Here is a 23,791-nt window from a genome sequence, read left to right on the forward strand (position 1 = left end):
GAAAATAATAAGGAAATTAACCTGAGGTCGCGAAAAGAATACGGTTGATGAAAGCTCTGGTATGAGTTACTGAGAAACGTGATGAGCATATCAGATGACTTTATACACTCTGCAAATGGAGCAATACCCTGGAAATCATTTAAACTACCGTGGATTAGAAGAATCACCGAAGACCTTGGATGAGTACGTTTGCGAATATGAATCACGCCGATTGGCTTTGCTAAAAAGAGAAAGGCGAAATATTCCGGACGAAATGTTCAGATTAACCATTTCTAAAACTAAATGTTCGTTTTGTTTGTGTGAGTACTTTTGAGCCACTTTACTCCCCCAGAAGTGGGATCATTTCACTTGAATTTATCCCTGGATGAAATACATCAGTTCTTTTAATTATTTTTTTTAAGAGTTTAACAATAATTTGGTTCCATTTCAACTGTGGTAAATAGATTCAATCTAAGATACTCTGAGATTTTCTGCGTTACCAAAATCGTTCCATCATCGACGTGGAGCGACTTATTCTTGAAGCGTCATGAGAGGCATCTGTTAGCACATAATTTGACTTTAAATACTGAAGCTTACTCCCAATTTTAATTTTTCATGTAATCTTTCATTACTTAATAGACTGCTTTATTTTCTTTATTCCTGGATCTTTGATATCTGGGTTATTCCAAGGATATGAAGACTACATAAATAAAGCGTCGGAATTTCTAGATATGGTACGTTGATGTTTACTTAAGCTTCAGTATTTCAACTCATGTCCAACGTAACGGTAATCCATTCATTCTCTAACGGTCCTCGTAATGCATCTTAATCTGATGATGAAATTCACAATCATTCCGAATGGCGGATTGAACAGTTGACGTGAACTACATAGCAATATTTCACCCAAGTAACAAATGGAAACTTTCCTCATTCCAAGTCCACATATGGATTTAATACCTCGGAAAGATACCTAATGAACATATTTCAAAGTCAACATCAAAGTTTATATATGCGAGTATAATATATAAAAATACTGTAATCCAGAAATATGTCGTACACGATTTCACACACGTGGAGTCAAATTAGAGCCCACTAATGGTGAGCGTTTGGGGATGGGAAAGGATTCGAAATCAAAATATAAATTTAGCCTTCATATTATTATTGTAGTTAAAGGAAAAGAATTGTGTAACCTCAGTTTTATGTCGCGTAAGAATAATTTTAACTATATAGGCCGTAATCTTTGGTCATGAAATTTACGAAAATTGGACTATCATTCAGTAGAATTGGCGTGCCGTTCTGACGCCGGTACGACATTTACTGAACTTATTCTTCGATTTTTTCAATAGCTTCGTGAACAATCATTCCTCCTTTACAATAAATTTTAGTTCTGCAAAATTACTTTGCCCTCGTTCGTGGCAAATTTCGTCATCTGGAACCTGTCAAACTCAAGAGCGATGGGTCGCTATAGTTGAGACGCGTGCCCTCCAGTATTGCCCCGCAGTGATCCTCAGCGTGACCACTCGGGCAAAAACTTAGGAAACTTTGGAATTGGGTCGACCAGCATTGCATTCATTCGCCGCTGTCGAAAAGAAAATCGGAAGGTGAGAGAAGAAGCCCGTGTTTTCCACTCATTAACGCGTCCTAACCGGACGAAATTCGTCTGCTTTCCCGGAGACTCCCCCAATAATTCTTTTTAAAAAGAGCCGAGAACTTGTGAGAGAGTTGGAGCACGGTCATTTCCCAGACAAGATGACCTTAAACGCCTCCGCCTAAAGGCAGGTGGGAGAAGAGGTATCATTGCCGTCTCACGATCATTGTTGCGAGGGGAGGCGCCAGAAAACACCTTGAGGAGGAGTGGTAGGAGACCTTTAACGCCCCCCCTCTCTCTCTCTCTGCGCTGGTTAACGGCGGCGGTAGGATGGGGGAAAAGTGAGACCGAGGGAAAGAGATAGAGAGAGAGCAGGAAAAAACAACAAAAGCGAGAAAACTGGGCGACCCACTCACCGCCGCGGAATTCACCGTTAACCAACCAACCAACCCGTCGAGAGAGAAGGGGTGAAAGTTTTTCGAGCGGGTCTTACTGGATTGAGATAAAAAGGCCGCCTCGTTGAAATGATAAATAAGCCACTCATCTGGTAACGATCCGTGGACGAAGAGATATAAAACGTTTTCGGAATTCGGGAGAGATATTGATAGCCGAGGTGTACGGTTACATAAGAAATCAAAGAAATGGCCTACATGACTATGGTTCGTCCTGTGTTAGATTATGCTACGTTTATTAGTGCCTTGGAGTGAAGGCCCATGAAGACTGCAAATATTTGCCAACGTTTCGGTGTATGAATATACCTTCATCGGGAATTTTTTATTTATAAACAAAGCCAATTCGTTGCAAAAAAGACCTGATGAAGGTATATCAGTATACCGAAACGTTGGCAAATATTTGCATTTAAATTCTTCAAGGCCTACACCGCGAGACACTAATCAACGTTAAAAATGGAGGTCAAGAGAAAGAAAAAAGAAAGGATATGCTACTTCAGTGTGGGATCATAATAGTAAAACAGATATTTCAAAGATTGAAAAAGTTCATAGAACGGCAGGCAGAAATATTCTAGGGAGGAAAAAAAGGGGGGACAGTGCCACAGTTGCTATGGTAGGGTGCTTAGGATATAAACCATAGTCATTAAGGCGAACAATAAATATATTATGAGGGGTTAACCAAGCGTTTAAAAGAGATCTGGTTTGGAAGGAAATAGGCCAAAGCTGGACTCACACTGCTACAAAGGAAGGAACGATCATAAATTACAAATTAAGTTCAAGAAGCAGAATACGAAAATTTGATGGAACCCTTCCGGAGGAGAGAAGTTAAGGAGTGGAATGACTTGCCTTAAGAAATGTTAAGATATTCCACGCATATGTTAAAATTTTTATGTATAAGTATTGCTCGATTCTTTGTTGGTGTCATTGTGATATATTAGGGAGCATTGGAAACTGGGTTATTTGGTTCAACTTTCATTAGATAATGGTGTGGTATTCGCATACGTGTATTATTTGATCCTACGCGTGTATTTTCTTTTCCTGACTTTGTTCTTGTGGTAACTAAGCCAAAGAATTTACATGCCATGCTTATCACGCACGTCAATTACCGTATGAATATGTGGAGCTAACAGTAGAGCCCTCATTCACGTTAGTATAATATTGATGACATAGTTTTATTTAACGCACTCAAAGTTAAATCAAAGTATGTTATGCCTGACGAATGAAATTGTGTCATCGCCAATTTCGTACATTCTTCGCACTAGCTAGTCTGCATTTGTGAAACAGTTAGGTACTCGTTGAAATCAGATTTATTGACCAGAAGTAATCGGTATCTTCGGAGAGGCCTTGAGTTTGCAAAATCCTGGAAATTTCCCTGACCTCCGATCGCATGAGACGTTTTATATTAGAAAGCTGGAAAATAACAATTTATTGCTTCGTTATAGTTGTATCCAATCTGTAGTAAGTATTGAAATAACCGATATTTTCCTGTCAGATTCGTTGCTTTGTAAATTTTAATGCTTTCTTCGAAAAGGATCGATAGGGCTATAAACTTGTGCCGTAAATAATGTGACTGATGGACGATATTGCTTTGCGAGATGGAGAGTGATTTTCCTTTAACATTGTGTAAGCATTTGAATGATTGCCTTATTGTGGAGGGTAGTTGGCCGAATGGACTCCATTTACCGAAGCAGAAAAGCAGTGACCGCCGGTGTGAGCGTGCATGAACGAGTATTTCACGCTCATTGTTTCACCTCGCCGAGGCCAGTGGTCCGTCAGACTGGATTTGGAGGGAGAAATACGAGAACGCGCGCCTTTAGTGACTGCTATCTTTCTCCATCCCTTTCTTCTGAGAGGTTTTGAAATTGTTCTCTTGGGCCCTCACAATTTCCTTACACCATAGCATAATCTGAAACGATGATGGTTTTTAGGGAGCTTACAGAGACAGGTTGGCTGGCAAAAACCTTATCAGCAATGACAATTGCATGATCCCGAATTGTAGTTTTTGAAAAAAAAAAGTTTTACACTGATTTTTTCCCTTATTTAAAGTTAATTTTAAATTATATTGCCGAAGTCTTCTGAACTTCCAAAAGAGATACTAAATGGATTTAGAGAATTCTATCCACATTTCAGTTCTAGTTTAAGGATCAAGTTTCTGAAATACACTCAAATGTTACTACAGGTTGAATGAATTCCTATAAGTTTTTCAACGAAATTGTATTTAATTTACTATTTAAACTTTTAGCCTGCTTCCAATTTGAACTAATCTCATACTTGGGAAAACTATCTCTTAAGAAATAACGAGTAGTTAATAGATATACCTATGTAATATAGGCACTAAATTTTAGCCCTTGTTAGTGAAAAAAATATTTTGTGGATAGCGTCTCTTATAATGGTTTAAAATCGACGCTTCGTTGCTCGCAAAACTCGAAATCTGTGCGACACAACTATTTTGAAAAGTTTTTACGTGGCCAAAAAGTTCATCTTCTTCCTGAAATTATCATTCATTTTTATTTCTTTCATTCAATAGGTATCACATCAGAGAGATATTTCAACTCATTAGTACACCAATAAAATTCCTGTCCTTCATGAGGACTTGAGAATTGGATGAGCAATTATATTAAACGAATACTTTTCTACCGCTCGAGAACTTCAGAAACTTTGGCTTAATAAAGTTTTATTACTTAAAAACTTTGACTGGGAAGTATTAGATTTTCATCCCCTTCTTAAAATGCCCTCTCCGCCGTAATTTTTGTGTTCTAAGAATTCGAGAGGAATAACCGAAAGTAGTCGAGACTCTGTGCCCTACCTTCCTATTAGAAGCATAAAGCCGATTATTCTTCACTCGATTACGAGTGGAGTGTCATCGCATACTTTTTAAAAACCTCTCATCTTCTCAAAAGATAGGACGGTTAAGGTATGAAAAATTCAAAAGTGTGCGCAAAGCGAGGGAAGAATTTTTTTCGAGCCGCGACTCGAAGAAAAAAGAAACACTTGTGGGTCCCCCTCTCATCAGGCAGCAAAACATGAGATGGTCGTTTTTATTCACAACGGCGTCCTGAAAAACTTTTCCGGCACACCTTTCTATCGAGAATTTCGCCAACAAATCGTCAAAAGCTCGATGTACAAGGGATCTCTGACGCAACAAGCGTTGTGCAATTTGAGGAAATGACCACGGCCCGAGTTCAACGAGTCCGGCCAAGAAGCAGACGACGGAGAGAAAGGACTGGGCAAGACTGGCCGACTGACAGGACAGTGACGCAGAGAATTGAGGACTGAGATACTGAGCAAAACACACTAGGCGAATGCAATCCCATTCGGAAGTTAGTATACACTGTACATTAGGGTCTTTAGGCGGTGCTGGTAACAAAATCCCTTTAGGTGGAATCGGGCACACGATTAAATGTACAGTATGACTTCGCACTTTTCTGGCTGATTCGTATCAGAAGTTTTCCGGGTCTTCAGACCATGTCAACAAACGAAACAGCACCAATTGCTAACTGAATTTTGTGGCATTTAGAAAGCGTTTTTTAGTGCTCAGTTGGTCTCAGTTACTCTGCAGTTGAAAACTGTTTATCAGGGTGGTATAATTTTAAATATTGTTGTACTACATTCATGCCAAGCTTGAGTGAGTATCTCTATCCCAGCCTCGTCGCCAGAAAAGTGGGTTCGGGTCTACGTCAGTAATGTCAGACGTTTGTTCTGTCCCAAGTCTCCTATATTTTCTTTGAGATTTAGTTTCTTTGTGCTCCACTACTTGCAGCAACTTTTACTTCTTCCCTTCCCTCAACATTCCTACCTTCCCTCCCATCAACAATGCCCTAACAACATCAGTATCAATAACGAAATATCAAACATTACATACTCTGCCGTTGAAAACTGTTGAACCTAGTTTAACGCCCAAGAAAACTTCATCGATCAATGTTGTTTTGTTTATCAGGGTGGTTTAATTTTCAGTATTGTAGTATTGCATTCATGTCAGGCTTGAGTAAATAATCCAAAATAGTAATAAGCAATGGGCGAGAAAGATTGGAGTTTAAAAAATCTCTCGTAAAATCTCGTGGCCCATACGCATACCGCCTTCTTTTCCTTCTTGGCAATCGAGCGCTACGAGCATACATGTGAGTGAGCTGTTGCCACGATCGCTTCCTCTCCGTCTGGTGCCCGTGGCGCGCGCCCTGCCACGTATCAGCTTCGGCTGCCGCTCGGCTTTCCTGCCGCGTTTGCACATGTCTGCGTGTGTGTACATTACGACGCGGCGAAGCCGAATTCTTCTCACGGCGGCGGACAGTGGGCTGAAATTCAAAAAAAGCTTGCCCAAAGTCGAAAAATGGCTAAATGGAATTTTCTTCGGGAAAAATATTTTCATTCCCTTCCATTCAGTAGCAGTTGCAGTAGTCACAATAAGAAAATGAATTAAGCCTTAAAATTCTGCTTGAACTATAAATTTACGTATTTCATAGCTTCTAGCATTAATAAGTACAGTACATCGATAACTATCATAGGCAATTTGAAATCTATATTTGATCAATTAACCATCGAGATTTTGCTTTTTAAATGCATAATCAACTTTTATGCAATTAACATCGCAGAATCAGAAAAATATATATTGAAAATACAATGAAGAAATCACGTTTAACAGCCCAAAATCCCTCTGAAATGCACTTGAAATTGCACGTGGAATGGAAATTGATGAAATTGTTATATGTACTTTTGGCCAGCTTTTTTCCTGTCTGGCCCACTGTACAGCGGTCAGAGCGGTTCCGTTGAAAAATAAGTCAGTTTAAGAATGACAGGGGGAGGAGTGGAGAAGACGGGGTCGAAGGTGGGATTGGAGGTCCTGCGGGAGATGAGAGGGAGGGAGGGAGTGAAGATTCTCTGGAGATCGCTGCAGAAACTTACGGAGACGAATCGGCTCGTCCACGATAAGACTCTTGTCTGTCTGTCTGCTCCAGTGGTAAGCGAAGACCGTGAAATCAAAAGGGAGGACACCGATTTAAATGGATAGACTTTAATATATATGTACGTGTTGCAGCTCATTGCGTACGTCACTGGCCCCCGTGACCTCTTCTTTCCCTCCCACACGTAACAGCTTTGACCGAACTGTTAATTTCAAATGCGTGGGAGAGAAATACGAAAGGAGACGCGAGTTTTTTTTTCGCGCTAGAATATTTTCATTTTCTTTCGTTCGCGGAGGCATTCCGGAAGCGGGCGTGCCCTCCAAAACGGGCATGTGCCACGTTTACTAAAAGATTAGGGGGGACTTCTCCGCTCCGTATGATTGCACGGAGAAAAAATGTGTGATCTACTGCTCGAGGATAAGAGAGCGACGAGTTAAGTCTCTCTTTTCCATCTCGCGGTGGCGCGGGGGGATTTTTGAGGAGAGTGGGTGGAGATTTTAATCGAAAGAGATGAGGACCCATAACCGTTGATCCGAGGCAATCTTTCGTAATCGCGTCGGAGCGTACACAGCTGATGCGGACGGAAAAAAAACTGAAAATTTCTGCCAGTCTTGACGGAAACTTTCTCCACATTTTTTTATTCGCGGCTTTGGGTGTGTAATGAAATTTTTGTACCGTCTGACGGCGCGGCGGTGCGTGATATAACGAGTAGACGGAATGGGCGAGGTATTCAAGTTGATGGCAACAGAGTATGAGAACCCTCGTCATTCCTCGTAAGAAGCATTATAATGCTGGTGGCCAAGATTGTTTGTTTTTCTTGCGAAACATGCGCACATTCATCCTATCCCGGTGTGTAAACTTCATGATTTCTCCCGGAAAGTCGTTTTTGAACTCAACACTTTTCGGTTTTACTCTCACCTGGAATCGAATTTGGTCCCGTCCTGCAGCGTTCCGGTGTAGTGCATCGTGAGCATGTCTCCGTTCTTGGTCTTCTGGTCGCAGCCATCTGGGACGGTTAAGACCTCGATTTTCAATTCCTCCTTGGCGTGGGCCGCAGACAGCAGAACGACGGCCAACACGGCTGCAACCTCCAGGAAACTCGAAAAGACACCCCTCGACTTCATCTCGACCAGTTGTTTACGGGATTAACTTATCGATATATGTGTTTATTCGTGGTTCACCAAGTCCGTTCCCCTTTAATTTCCCAGCCTTAACCTCACGGGCAGTATATACGGTCGAACTTATCACGTCCGGGTTCCTTTCGGTTGTACACGTGCCTCGTCTCCGTCTCGTCCAAGCCCCGTCCCGGTTCTCTCAATGCCCCGTGGCTACTGCCGGAGTCGACTCGAGTGTATGCATGGTGGAGTATTCGTTTCCCTTCCTCACGTCCCCTCCCCTACCACCGCGGTCGCCCCTCTCCTCCTCCCCCTCCTGCGCGTTGGCAACTTGGAGCGCTGCGCGCCTCATCCAACTTCTCTATCTTTTCTTTTCCCTAACAGTCCACCTCCTCTTCCTCCACAGCGGCGATGCCGTCGCCTCCTCCACTCCTCTGCTTCTTTCGCCTTTCCTTCTCTCCTCCTAAGCCTTCGCCGTGGCCTTCATAGGAGGTACTGACTTCGTCAATCTCGCTCGGCTTAGCGAAGACGTCGCTGTCCATCATTGGTCGGGTGTTTGGTCAATGAAGCAGCAGCCGCGGCATATTTTCATCTTCAAGGAAGGCTGATTTGCCAGATTAAGATTTCAAGAGCAATTAGATTGGTTTGAGGGATATCCTGTGCCTATTTTCTTTCTATGTAAAGGTTTCCGACCGCTTTAGGTTCCTTCGTTTTGCGTCCTAATCTTCTAGAAGGAGAAATATCCACTTCAGACGATTGCACTGCAGCCTACAGATCAGAAGAAAAAAATTCATGCGGTAAATTGTTGATGCGATCATGTTTTCCTGGATTTCAACTTGTGGTCTGTTGCACTTCTGACCTGAAGATGTTAACGGAATCGCGGGCGAAACATAAGCCCTGAGGCAACAAAAAACATGGTGGAAGATTGGAAAACACGACTCGTCCAACAATCACCTAAATTACCATGAGAAAAAAATTCCTGGACCGGGAATCCGACCTTCTCGGCCTCTCGGCCACTGCGCAGACCGCTACGCTATCCATGTTCCTGAATTGCCGTTGCAATTGTGAAATTCCCGGTCCTGGGGAATTTATTTTTCATGGTAATTTTCACCGCCGTTCACGCGACAGGCACGAAATATTCCAAGTTATCGTCCAACAATCGTTTAACATGGTCCATTTAAATTGATATTCATATAAATTTCTCACAGATTCGAGCCACATCGATGCTGGGAAGAGAAGAAGAAATTTCGAGTTCAGAGGTCTGTTCTATGGTCATCCTACCAGTCCACAAACACCTTTTCACATCTACGAGTCACATCTCTTCACTATAATCCAAGTAAACGTCTCATCCGGCCATCATTCCACATTTTCCTCTTGAATTTTCCCGACTTTGTCTCGCCTTCCCCTTGCATCTATTCCTTCCTTTTGACCACCCCTGCCACGCTCCCTCGCTCAGCACTCGCCACTGGCGATCCCTATTCGCCCTCTCGGTCTCAACGCATCTTCTTCCATTCTCGTCCAACATCCCTCAAAGTCTCAACATTCACCGGATAGTATCCTGCCCTCTCCACGACCTCTCTTCCCTCCAAAGCGTTTCCCGCTATCGACGTCAAAGAGGTAGCCTTTAGCGAAGTTAAATTGGAAGATGCTGCGTGACTCCCGTCGAGAATTTTGAGGTAAAATGCCTGTTCTTGTGTAATTTTCAGGCTGGATATGTATGCGGAAGGCTGGATAACGTCATCTGTAGGATTGTGCAAATATTGCTTTCTTATCTAAAAATTTATTCTCCCAGCCTACGGTGAGGAAAACCAGGTAATTTTGATTTGGGAGTTTGCTAAATGTTATAGCTAAGCTTTTTATTCAGGCCAGATAAGTTAAGAGCTTCAAATTTTTATTGGTTATCATTATCGATTTCGTGTGCTCAAAAGAAGGACTTAAATTGCAATCCATTTTTTACCAATGGATTCTTTAGTTTTAATGGTTTTGTAAGGTTTCTCAAATTATTTTTTTTTTGGGAATTTTTATTGTTATCTACCCAGGGGCCGTATTCTGTAACTCCAAACCGATCGGTGCGGCACCGATTCGTCGGGTGCGACGTCACACCGACTCCCGGTAAGAAGTCGTGCGATTCTGTACGAACCCGGTCGGTGCGGCACCGACGAGAGGACGGGAGATCGTCGGTAGCCGTACCGACAGCAAAAAGGTGTCGGTACGGCCACCGACTAGTGGGTTTCATGAATCGTGGGTGCGCATTGTACGTTTTATTTTGTTTTTATCTCACCACCGAGTAAATAATGAGGTTTTCTGCAATGTTATCTTTTTCTGCCCCTTCGAATACGCCTCTATAATTCCCTGTGTCATCATCTATATTAATTACCTTGACAGAAATATAAGATAATGGTTAATAAAAATGAGGTTTGCTAACATATAATGACTTTCTCTCATTTATGTTACCACTTTCACTCGCTTGTAATAGGCTTTATTTCTCTCTATCATCATTTATTTGCTCCTTTGACATTAAAAAGATATTTTTGATTAAATATGAGTTTTGCCGCAATGTTATCACTTTATATCACTCTGAATAGGCGACTGTTATTTCACTCAATCATCAATTTGGCGTTTCTCTCGGCATAGAAATAAGATCTTTTTATTTAAGTATGAAGTTTGCCACCACGGTATCAGTTTCTTTCATTTGTAACGGGCAACTATATTTCATTTCATCGTCAACCATTGATTCCCTTGACGATAAAAGAAGATATTTGTTAATAAGTATGAGGTTTACCGCAATATTATCATTTTCTCTCACTTGGAATGCGCAACTTATACCTATGTATTTCACCCAATCACAATTTATTTACTTCCTCGTCATTACACTTCTTTTAATTACACCCAGCTCCATATTTTTATAACAATTTCCTAACTTGTTTCTCTAATATGACATTTACATTTGAATCCTACGTTCACGTTCCATGGTATGCTATTTTCGTCTGCTACGGGTAACCTTCCGTTGATAACATTTATACGGAACTTACTTAATGACAACTATATTACCAAATCATGAATAAATAGCATTATACGGAACCAATATTTAAAAAAAGAAACTACGATCTCAAGGATAGTTTCAATAATTCATTCCAGCAACAACAATCTCCATCACATACAAACTTTATTGTGATGTTGTAATATTGTTTCCTTCGATTCTGTAGGTACAGCATTACTACCACACATTATATAAGCATTGTTAACAACTTATCCAATATCGTTTATCTTAATCTAGCAATAAGTCGTAATTTCCGCAAATAAAAAGATTGAGAATGACGACAACAAACTGTGCCAATGAGTCTTCTCTTGTTTTTACCCTTCTTTCATTGGTGGAGACACGTGAAACTTCGGATATATTCGGATTTTCCCTGTTTGGGAAGGAGAGGGAACCGTTACGACTGGTTTGAAACCGACGACCTTACAGAATCGCTGAAAGTGTCGTCGTCGGTGCGGAATCCGTTGTCGGTACGGTTTGATGTCCAGTCGGCGGGCTTGAAAGGGGAACCGACCGGTGCGGCACCGACGAAATACAGAATACGGTCCCAGGTAACGCTTTCTAAAAATATCGAATGGCATTAGATAAAGCTGGTCTCATATGAGAATAGAGACGGACGGACGTATAATGTTTGAAAATTCGTCATATTTTACATGATCATTGGATATTGATAATGGCTTCAATGGATTATTCTTCTCTCTCCTTTCACTGTTAAACTGTTTTACAAAGTGAGTCTCTTCAATAAATGATTCTCGTAGATGCGATTCTCTGGCAAGAGAGTGCCTGATGCTCGGCCTTTTTTCTCCTTCATCCCTTGGCTTACTCGGAGCCCTCAGTATACCTAATTTATTCATCAATGTGAATGTATTAATTATACTGTCATTTTATTCAAATGCCTTAAGCGTAATACAATGCACGAATAAGAACTACAGTTATTAATATACTTCAAAATGAAGTAGCTACTTTCAATCATAAATTCCATGACAAGCGCGTAGGGAAAAAAAATGACCGCCATGATTTTCGTTACGACCAGAAAAAAAAACAATGGGGAAACCATGACTCAAGCAGCGAAAATGATGGCTCCATTAATGGTGGGGCTTGCCAAGCACTTCAAACGTGACTGTCAACTATTGGTCCACGTCACAAGTAGCGAATCCTTATCGAGGTTGAATTGGACTCTTACTTCCTGTTTTCGATTCGCTTCTTGGAAAATTTCTCCTTTTAGTAGTCTAGCTGAGCAATAAAGAGTAGGACAAAACAGCTAACTCTTTGCGAGTGCCTAAATCAGGAGTGTTTGGCAAAATAATTTGGGTCAGTCTACTGTGGAGTAGAGCAATCAACCGTAGAAGGCACGAAAAAAACTTAAGGAAGGTAAAAAAATTTCTTTCAGATTATTGTGATTTACCTTAGAACAGCAGACATTAAATTCTCAATAAACTTGATTTTGAAGGCTCAACTTGATTCTATAATCTATACCTATTCTATATCTTGATCTAAGTTTTTGTAATATTATTAAATACTTTCCTTCGCCGTATTTGAGCATCTCCTTGAGTTACACAGATTTTTTGAAGTCTTCTATGTTTAAAAATCCCATTAACTATGTTTTTTCTATTGCTACGGTGGCTAGAGAGTCCAAAGATTATAGATTCTCCTTACCAGCACGTTAATATTATCTTTCCGCTGATGCCGACATGCTTTCGAATTATCTTTTTTTATTTGATACGGAATAAGATTTTTTTGATTAATAAGGATTTTTTTCTGGCTTTTCGACTGAATATATACCTCTTTTGACTGTATCTCCTACCTTGGCCTCGGCCAAACTGTAGCTGCTCATCCACCCGTGATAGGTCTGGGTCACTTGACGCACCTGATCCTCTATGGCCTTGATTTTCACTGCCCGGGAACGTTTTCTCAAATGGAAAGTGCTCTGAATAATATCCTAATTCCTGCTAGAAAGTGTTTATCTATCCGGTTTTTCATAGACTATTCCACTATGTTATAAGTTAAGAGTATTTTTGCGATTTTGATGTGAGATATCGATAATAACAGTCTCTAAGATAATATCATTGATCAGGGAATGTAATAAGATGTTTTAAAGGCGAATTTAAGAGTATAGGATTGAATTTATGACTCCAATCTTCTTGTGCAATTTATCTTAACAATAGCCATGAATATTTGATATTCTACTTAGTAATCATTGTTTATTTTTATTTGTTTTTATGTCCAATGTCTCACTCCATTGCTTTATCTGATGTAAGAATGCTATTAAGTTTCAAATAACTTTTTTATAAAATTACATAATATTTCTTATCGATAGCGAAAACGGTATGGATTTCGGATGTATTTTATTATTTATTATTATCTACGGTTCGTCTCTTTGATATACCTAGGATGGAATTCAATCATACCTCCTCCGGAAAATTATTCGATATTTTATCTAGGTAACCACATGGTCTTACTATTGATGGTAGAAGGAGCCGTTTGAAGCTTTCGAGAGCTTGTTCGAGGTAAAATATCACTTTATAAAAATTTATAAATATGTATTTCTAAATTACGAAGCATCCTGTGAATAGTGAATGAATGAAATAGTATAGGGTAAGGCCCTTGCATTTCCGTTTTCCCAGATTTTCTTGTGCCTTTCTGCTTCTTCAGAGGGAGCTATTTGAGCAGTCTGGCCTCCCTGCCATCGAGTTGGCATCGCGTTTTCCAACTCTTGAACCCTCTTGTGTGAGGACAGCTAAATTTTGCATGGAGGAAAAGCGGTGTATTACGAGGCCGTAAATTCCGTGCCGTGGGGGAAACCAGCCGAATGTAAAGCCTAAAGGTGACATCAACCATGGAGACCGCTTGTTTTTAGGTCATGTCTACGCTCACTTGTCAAAATTATTTTTAAATTTCTGCTAAAATTCTGCTTTCTTGTCTCTTCAGAAGCCGAGGTAGCAAAACGTTGAAAAAGTACATTTTTCCATGCAGTTTAGAAGTACAGGGGAAAAATGAAATAAATTTTTGTAAGTAGCCATTAAATATTTTTTTGAGCAATAACTTTAAAGCTGTATTGAAACTAAAACATGCTTTTATCGTAGTTAATCTCATTACTTGCTAGTCGAAAAGCATAATCTTTCATGAAAAATTAATTCTTTGCTAATTGGCGATTTTGCTTTTCTGGTTATCTTTCTGATTGTTATCATTTTTTATATTAATGTTTGATATTTATTCCCCTTTAATCTTTTTCCCAAGATGGTGATTATGTATATTTTCTGCCACACTTCTGTAAGCTCCGTGCTCCCTTTTGAATCAAGAGGCCACATATTTTACAAAAGACCTTTAAATCAAGGTTGCTCGGTTGTACACTCTCTATATGCTTTATATAACTAAATCGAGACACTGTCTTTTCAGTTGCGGCTCTCATACTCAAATTTCTTTTCATTGCCGTAGCCTTTGGAAGGGCCATAGTAAAAATAAAATTGAAAAAATGTGAAATGCTTTAAGTAATTCCTGAAAACACCCTTCTGGACAAATGTATTCTCGCTTCGAATCGATTTTTGGAAAGTTTTTAATTTTCTCGTTTTATTTAAAAAAATAACTTTCTTGATATCGCACGTTTTATCACCGAGTTTATTTTAGTTAAAGCAGAATTTCATTGTGCACACCGACTCTTGATGGACATTGCTTAATATATGATACCATGTCATATGATTAACAACATATCCATATTTTGCGTTTCCCAGCTAGTACGAAATATATCTTGTGTCAAATATTAACTAATCTTGTGAATTTACGCAAATATTTTACATCACAACACCTAGGAATAAATCGAAAAATTCTATTCAATCGTCTTTTTTCGAGCTACATTTTTACCGACCATGCGTTTTTTGTATCCATGTCTCGATGCACTTCTGTTCTTTATGCATTGTATGGAGAAAAATTTCCATGAGCTTTTTATGACGTTTGGCGGTTTTGAAATCACAGTAATATTATTGTAAATCGTTGTTTAAAAATGCATACGTATCAGCAGTTATTGCTTACAAATTGAAGGGGCAGCAAAAGTTTCAAAGTTTGATGCTGATGAACAAACATTGCAAATAGTAATATCGTTCGTGTGGTGCTCAATGATTATCATTATTTAGTATTTTATCACATCTTTATCCATAAGATGTTTAGGGATGTTGGAGAGAGTGATTTTTTTTTGTTTCTACACTTATATATAAATATTCTACTTCATTCATTCACCCGGCGCCTTAAGCGCAAGCATGCATATAAATTCAGAGGTAAGGAAAGAAAGGGATAGGATCCTTTTTGCATTATATGTTCCTATCCCTTTCTTTCCTTACCTCTGAATTTATATGTATATATACACATATATATATATATTATAAATTGACTATGTGGATTTTCGCCTTTTGTTTGAAAGTTACAGCTACCCATTGATATCGCTTTGTATTGCGCATTATGATTTAAAAAACTGTCCTCTAAGCAACTGACTTCAAGACATCCTTCATGTTAAATATTTTAAGACTTCGAGTGCGACGCAATTACTTTGTCTGTGTAGCAAAAACTCAATCAGCTTCTCAATAAGTATCGCATCCTGACGAGATCAGTTACTTTCATGAGCAGAAACGACGGGACACTCGAGAGCAAATAATTGTCCTCCCCCAACGCAAGCTTGTGTTCTCGTTCATCTCTGCTCAATCACGTCATCATTTCGACGGAGCGGAAAGGACTCCCCTTTCATGAGTGCCTTTCGCTTTTCACTCTCATTCGAGGCGAGTTGGCATTGGTGTGCCGCGAATGCGGACGCCGCGGCGGTGTCCCGTTATATCAGCGCACATACTTGTCCTTCCGTCCTCGCCTCTCCTTTCCCCCTGGTCTCTCCCCCCTCTCACCCTCCAAACTTTCTCTCCTTTTCCATGCCTGACCCATTATATCTCATTCTCCCTCTTCCCCACCTCGGCAAACCTCACAGGCCTCTTCAGGGCTCGCAGAGGTGCGCTCGCTCGGCGGTCGAAAAAAAAAAAAGTGAAAACAAAATAATAAAAAAGCCCGACTCCTAAACGGCGGTTTGGAATTATCGCCTGCCCTGGAGCGACCCTTGAAAATAAAGCTAGAAAACGGTTGAATGGTATGGGGGTGGGGGGGGGGGGTGGAATAAAATGCTACCTTCCTTTCGATTCCGCATCTGGTTTCGTTAGAGAGTGGAATGTCCATTGCAGGGATTAAGCTGGGAGGAAGATGCTGTTGGAGTGTATGGGATGCGCAAGATGGCATGCAAACTCTCTCCCTTTCCTTGTAGGTATCACACCATCCTTCCTCCCATCCCGGATGAAAGTTGCTAAGTACGAGCGTGAGTTTAATGAACTTGATTGCTAAATAGTTCCGCCGCCACCCTCGTCCTCTACGAATGCATGAATCTCCTCCTGTCCCTTCCATGTCTCATCGATGTAAATTAATCTGTCAGCCCTCTCTGTTCATTGTTTTTTCTCCGAATTGAAATTTTCGCATGCTATGTTGCATTGTTTGTGCTGAGCACAATAGTCAGGCAAAAGCTGCCATGTTTTTATCGATAATTATATTACATAAGTTTTTTTTTTAATTGCCTGTTATTTATCGGTATATTTTTTTCTCCGAGCATGAAAATCTCGGCAATAAATATCAAAGTGTTTTTTCGGTCAGAATGATCTTAATTTGAGGTAAGAATAATATCTACTAGAAGTGGAAAATCAAACTCGTATACGTCAGGATATCTCTATCCATTTTTCATCGACTTTAAGCCCTTTTATTTGTTTTCCATTGTGGTCATTTTTGCTCACAGTACTTACTCAAGCCGAACTCATGCTTGCTTTTTTTTTTACTATTATTACTCTAAATAGCTCGATTAGATCGTCGTTTTTCTGCCGATACCAAAACTTTAATTTCAAGGATTTTCAAGGCAAATTACATGTAGGAGAAAATTCTTAATTATGTCACAGGGGCTGGAGATTTTCATCGATTGCCAAGTTTATGTCTTTATCTGCAGCAAAATCATAATCTCTTTTAATTTCCGCGGCATTTTTTTTCTTCTTTACTTTTACATATCGAAGCGAAAAAAACTGCATTCGCCGTGTAAGACATTGGTAAATCGCTAACTTTGCCGATTTTGGAAACATGCTACGTGGCCCCGGAGGATAACGTCGAAGGTGATGTAATCGATGAAAAATTCACATATTTATCGATTTTTGACGTAGTATTGCCGATTTTCAAGATGAATAATTCGTTTTTACCAAAATATATTACCAATTTTTCTGAAAGAAATAATAATTTTTGTATATTTTTACCAAAATATATTACCAATTTTTCTGAAAGAAATAATAATTTTTGTATATTTTTGTTGAAACTTTGAAACGTCGCGTCGAGGCAAAAGTACGATTGTAGGCTGTGGCAGATATGTGGGGAGGGCTATTGCCCTCCCTCCCCTTGGGTATCCAATTTACACCAGATAGAATTGTCGTTTTTTTTGGACCCCCACTACTGCTGGATTTTTAACCCCCCCTTTGTCCCTATTCTGGATCTGCCACTGATTGTAGGTCATCACCAAAAGTCAAAAATCGTGAGATTGGTTTGACGCAGCTCTCCATTCCGATTTCCTAACTGTTATTCTAATATAATAATAATATATCTCAATTCCACATAATGGTACATGAAATTTTAACAGCTTAGTTTTTGTAAGGTGGAATATAGGTACCCTGGAGGTAAGGACCAGTGTTGGAGTTGCCACCTCTATTAACAAACTGACAGCTGGCCGATGCGGCCGAAACAAAGGAATATGCCATAACTTGTAAGTCAAAGTTCGATTTTCTTTAACGTGAGAATATTGTGAAGGATTGAAGCATAAAGCAGAAAAATAAATGAAAACAAATGCATTAATTACCATTACACATAGAAATATTCCATACACTGTACAGAAATCAGACTAATAACATACAATTTTTAAATAATGTACAAAGTTAATATTTACAAGCACTCTTCAATATTGTCTATGGAGAGCAACCATATTTTCAATTCACGTTAAAACAACGTGAAGGGCTTTATAGAGGCTGTATGAAATGGTAGAAGGTTAAACATCTTAGTATCACAATATTTAAGACCTTCTAAAAGCTTCGTTATTCGGTTTTGGAATAGGTACTCTATTCCGTGGCCTCAAACCTTGGTAGGAAATATTGGTAGGAATACTAGTGAGTAGTATGCATTTTTTTAGTACAGATAAATGGGGAACTTGCATGAATTTTTTTTATTTCATAGGCGGACAGAAAATTATTTTCTGAATACAACAAAGAAAACCGCATGTAAATCTGAGTTTTCCTTCGCGAGATATTTAATGATAAATATTACGAATTTTAAAGCGCGGGAAAAACTCCCTCACCCCCCAAGCCACTGCCGACGAAGCCTCGATGACGTCAAAGGTGCCTAAACATCACGCGAAGCTATTGTTGTGATTGTTTGTAATAGTTGCCAGCAGTTGTGAGAGCTTCGTTTGTTAGACGTGTTGAATATTTTATATTTAAAGATAGAGGCTAGGAAGCCCTCGTATTTTGCATTATTTATAATATTAATATCTGAGTAAGGGCATAAAATATAAAACTGGAGCAGTTAAACCAAAAATTTGATAATACCTAAATAACATCGTTGTAGGAGTCTGAGCCACGGCCATTGGAAAGGGGATACGTTAATTGTAAGTTGATGTTATCGACGGCATATCATTCATTTAAGTATGTAATTAGAACGATTTTGATGTTTACTAATGTCCGCTTAGCTTTTATATACAATAACTTCATCCGTTTATTCGTAGGTACCGGAGAATTCTTTAGGACTGTCTGTGCTTGTATTATGAGGTGAATTCCAGTCAATGCAACTTTTGCTCGCTGATTGGAGACATCTAGGAACATTTTTGTGCCAAAATAGTGTTATTTTCAACGTGACATCTCCCGTTAAGCTACTGCTAATAATCACAGTGCCAGTGGTTGTAATGCACAAAGTTTGACAAGGTTGAAAAATATCGGCCATGAGTTATCAGTGTTCCATCGTGATTGAATTGTAAAAAGTGCTACTACGCTATCGATAAATGTCTAACAGTAGTGTAAAAATTGTCAGTGGCGTGCTAATCTCCGTTGTTCACCGTAGATATGACATTTCACGATCACGCTATTGAAATAAAAACTGTGTGTGAAGTTTGTTATTCCATTATTTCAACGAATAGTAGTGAGAAATGTCACCTGTGTCACTTGTGTGGGATAATTTAAGGGTTTAAATCAGTGAATAAATAGTTGTATTCATCATAACGAGTTCTGTTATTGTAAGTTGTACGTGATGAATATAAGAATGTGATAGTGACATCCAGTTTTTGATAAGAGTATTTGCCTATTTCCCACTATATTATTATGGTATATGCTAGTATATTGTTTATGGATTTACGTATATTATTGAAATAGGTTGTAGCTTGTGTGTGTGTTGGCAGCGGAACCGATTCGCGATCTCACATGTGGATTGTGTGCAGACTGTTTTGCTGTGAATTCGTACCGTAGGGCGGATAGGACTACCTTCTCCGTTAATCCGGCGTTGCCAAATTCAACAGCACAGCTTACTCTAATGTCAACAGAACAGCTTACGATCGTTATCCTCCAGTATTACAAGTTTCTTTTACAACTCGATTTGCCGCCGACGTATAGCAATAATTTGTCTTAACAAATTCCATGAGGGTCGTGGCATCAATTTTTGGTGTCCTAAAAAAAGGCTGGTGTCCTAACACCCCATGCCACACGCCTTTTAGGCGGCTTGCGGGGTATTATGTAGACGTAGATGAATTTCAGGTGTACTATTCGAACGAGTGGCAACGTTATCATCCATTTTTCTGATAACCAAAACACACGAAGTGAAACGCTTGTACTTCATCATCCCGATGCCGCATTATTAATATCCCAAGTAATAATCTAGGCACAATAGCAATAGGAAAACTTGCCCAAGAATAACAGAACAAAATAAAGTGACGATGAGCGGCTAAATACTCCCTCAAAACAAATTTTACACCATGCGCTCAGCGTATTTCCCTACTCCCTACGGTTGTTTAGGCACCTATGACGTCACGCCTGGCCTCGGCAACGCTCGGGTGTCTTCGCGCAGTGGTCGGCTCAGAGAAATTTTTCTCGATTTTAAATGCAATTTTTTTATTTCTTTTGATGTTGAATGGAGAAACTGAAGGTATTTTTGCGAGCTAATGTATCCATTTGACTTATTAAAAATAGTTTTTAGAGCAATCTACGACCCATGCAAGTTCCTCATTACATATTTGTCTTATGTAATAGAATTTCTTAAGTGTTGTATTCATGTAATTTTTAAAATTTTGTAAATGATCTTTTCATAGTGACGTATTTATTCTCTTTTGCATCCATAATAATCTGCCCTACGTTACTCATATGGGACGTCTCCTTCCCTTCTTCCCGCCCATCCGTCCCTCGACGATTGTTCACATCAGGCCATCCTGCCCACTAACAATAAGTTATCCCGTCTACTCCTTAGGGTTTTTAGAAGATGTCTCTTTTCGCCCACTTTCCTTTGCACTTACTCGATCAATCCATTTTATCTCCGTCACTCTTCGGTATCATCACACTGCGAATGCCTCTACTCTCTACTTCTCTGTTGCTGTCAATGTCTAAGCCTCGTTTCCACGGAGAAACTTGCTCCATGTATAGCATCTGATGAATTGTTTCCTTACTTCTATATTTTTATTTTCAACATTTAAGTACATTTCTTTTTCTGTAGAATGCCCTCTCCTCCGGTGCTATTGTACTCACGATATCTGTCTTGCTTCTCCCATCGCTGGTCAATCGGCTTCCTAGGAATCCAAACTCTTCCTCGTCAAGCTTTTGTTTTACTATTGTTGGGTCCAGTCTCCTCTTTTTTGCTGCAAATGAATATCTAAGTTCTATTTTTGTTGACAAGGTGTACAACATTAGTGCTTTCCAGCTGGTTTTTATTATGAGTAGATAGAAATAGTCAACATATGATGCAATATTTTTTCCATAAATATTACGTCGGTTAATCCTACAGCTAAGTGTCAAGCCAATACTCGTTAGCTTGTCTTATAATTTGTAGCATCATGCATTTTCAATCATTGGCCTGCATTCTTAGAACTTTCTCATATTCACGCTGATATTTTTGTTATGTTTAGTGTTCGAAAACATAACGCTGTTCCTGAAGATGCCCAATGCGGAATGAGTGGCTTAGAGAAAAACGTTTGTGGAATATTATGAGCATTAACGTTGAAGTATCAAATTTTTGAGAGCGTTATTACACGAAATATGGGGGATAATAACGTATCAGATCCAAATTGAATTTATTGTTGGGAAGTAGGAAGATAAAATACTTTTTTCAACACATTTGTTCATTCACAGTGGTTGGTTGAAAGAATTGGGGAGTCTCATTTGGAAGATGAGTTTGCTGCTGATAAAGAATCTGTGATGGAATTCATTCGAGTTAACCTGCTACCCACGCAAAGAGTGCGTGTTTTACTTTCTCGCCAAGAATATTAGAAATTCATAAATTTGATCTGTGGGTCATATCGCATCACTAAGTGGCCCAAGTTCGGCACGAAAGAGAGAGCGGAGAGAAATGCGTGGAAAGGTGAATATACTCGGAATTGAATCCGCTTGTTCGGCCTCTCAAGTAGACCACGGGTATGGCTGGTTCTGCTATGCCCAAACTGACGGGTCATGTTTTCTGACCGTTCCATTTTCTTGTATCCTCGTTTTCCCTCACCTGAAATTCCTGCACCGTAATTGGTATGACTTAATGAGGTTTAGTGCTATTTACGCTTTAAGGTTTCGTTAGTTTGCTCTGATCAACATAAATTATCGGCTGGTTGCTCGTAAATGGTAGTAATTCAGATTTAAAATTCATATTTTTTAATCATCGCAATTTTGGTGGAAGTGACATCTGAAATCCGAATGAATCTCTAAGATTACCTTGAGACCGCCCTATATGGGCAATCTGATCCTCGATATGAGAGCGAAGACTTTCGAAGAATTTTTCTCTATTAGGTACCATTCAACGGATTAATTTCGTGACCCAATTTTCAATGTAGGGGTCCTCTTTTCATGATGTCATCAAGAAGAGGTTATTTTCCCATTGTATGCACTATCCAGGGAATGATTTCAATGAATTTATTTAAACTGCGATAGATTACTCCATGAATTATGAGAGATATTTCTGAATAAATAAATAATTTGCTATAGGAATTTAAATTCTTATTATGTTTAAGAAATCAATAGATTGTATTAGTCAGCGAACACTCAGTGATCACATGCACTATATATATAAAATTTTCATGAGAAATGATTCCCCTGGACCTGGAATGGAACCAAGGACCTTTGGATTTCAGGCTTCTGCGCATACCAGTACGATATCCATTACAATTGTTATTTTTAAAGATAAAGGTCCGTGGTTCGATCCCCAGTCCAGGGGAATTTTTTCTCATGCCTATTCATGTCTATTTCACCACCGTTCACGCGGCAGACTTCGAAATATTACACATCACATGCACCGTTGCCAAAATAACGAACCGTCTCTCCTCTGAGCGGGAACGTCTTGTCTCTCAACTATCAGATTTTTTTGCCCAAAATGTTGCGCTCACTTGACGAGGTATTTCATCTATAACCCACGTTGAAAGATTCACCCCATAGAATGGATGTTCGGATGTACGGAGACAAGAAAGGATAGTTCAAAATCCGCACGTGGCTGAAGGTCATCGGGAACAGTTGAGAAAATCCAATTTGCGAAGTTTCCAACTTACGCGAGAGCAATTAGGAGATTGTCCAAAGTGGGCTCATGTTGGAGATATAGTGATAATTACCGAGTTGATCGAATGCGTTGTTTACGCCCGGAAAATTAGTGTTAAGGTCGGTCCCCAGAGTGAACGCCACCGTAAATAAGGCTTTTACATCAATGATGAGGGAGAGACGGAAATTACAGCGTGTAAAATATTACCATCTCCAAAATATCCAGGTTCAATCTGTTATAATAGAGTAAATAATGCTGGAGTAATTGATGCGAATGTGATAAATGCGAATTTTCACCCGTCACCCTCCAAGCTATCACAAGCTGTGATGATTTGTTGATGAGTGCCGCATTCTTTTGTACATGCAAGAAAATAATAGTAAAATAATACAATACGTTTATTTTCCTCGTATTATTGGAGAAAAAAATCGGCGTTGGATGATGTTAGTAGTTGAATGACTGTATTGAAAGAAGGTTTCAGGCGTATGAATTAATGTACTTACATTCCTGTAACCAGAGAGGCATAGGAGATGGTGATGGGAGCAGAAAATTTACCTGAAAAAAACTAGTATGGTTCTAATGCAAATGAAGATCTTTCTGGGATCGAATCAGCCTGTATCATAGGAAATTAGATTATCAACATCCAGCTTCGGCTAATAGAATATTCTTAGACTCTTTGAGGCTTTGTTCTCTACAACACCATTGAGTCTCACTGACACTGACGCGATCCTCGTCACGATGGGTGAGCTGGCCCGAGGAAAGTCGAACCCCCATTAGGAATGGGAATCAGCGTCTTGTCGAAAGCGGACAGCGTAAGAGAGTTGGAAAGCGGAATAGGGTCTGTGGCTGTCGCGTGGGTTGCCGTCCGCGCATTCCAGCTGTATGCTGTCCAGGATTTAGATCTTATTCAGTGAGGGTAGAGA

The 23,791-nt window shown here is 39.6% G+C and overlaps 1 protein-coding gene across 1 annotated transcript in view; it reads right to left on the reverse strand.

Annotated features, from left to right (window-relative positions):
* The window catches only part of LOC124158266 (FK506-binding protein 2), a 79,887-nt gene extending 71,620 nt beyond the window's left edge, over nucleotides 1-8,267 (reverse strand). Inside the window, exon 1 of the mRNA XM_046533465.1 lies at nucleotides 7,833-8,267. Coding sequence (XP_046389421.1) covers nucleotides 7,833-8,038 — 206 coding nt within the window. The 5' untranslated portion in view covers nucleotides 8,039-8,267. The remainder of the gene's footprint in view (nucleotides 1-7,832) is intronic.
* Nucleotides 8,268-23,791: the final 15,524 nt, after the last annotated feature.

Source organism: Ischnura elegans, chromosome 1 (genome assembly GCF_921293095.1).
Source record: "Ischnura elegans chromosome 1, ioIscEleg1.1, whole genome shotgun sequence".
NCBI lineage: Eukaryota > Metazoa > Arthropoda > Insecta > Odonata > Coenagrionidae > Ischnura > Ischnura elegans.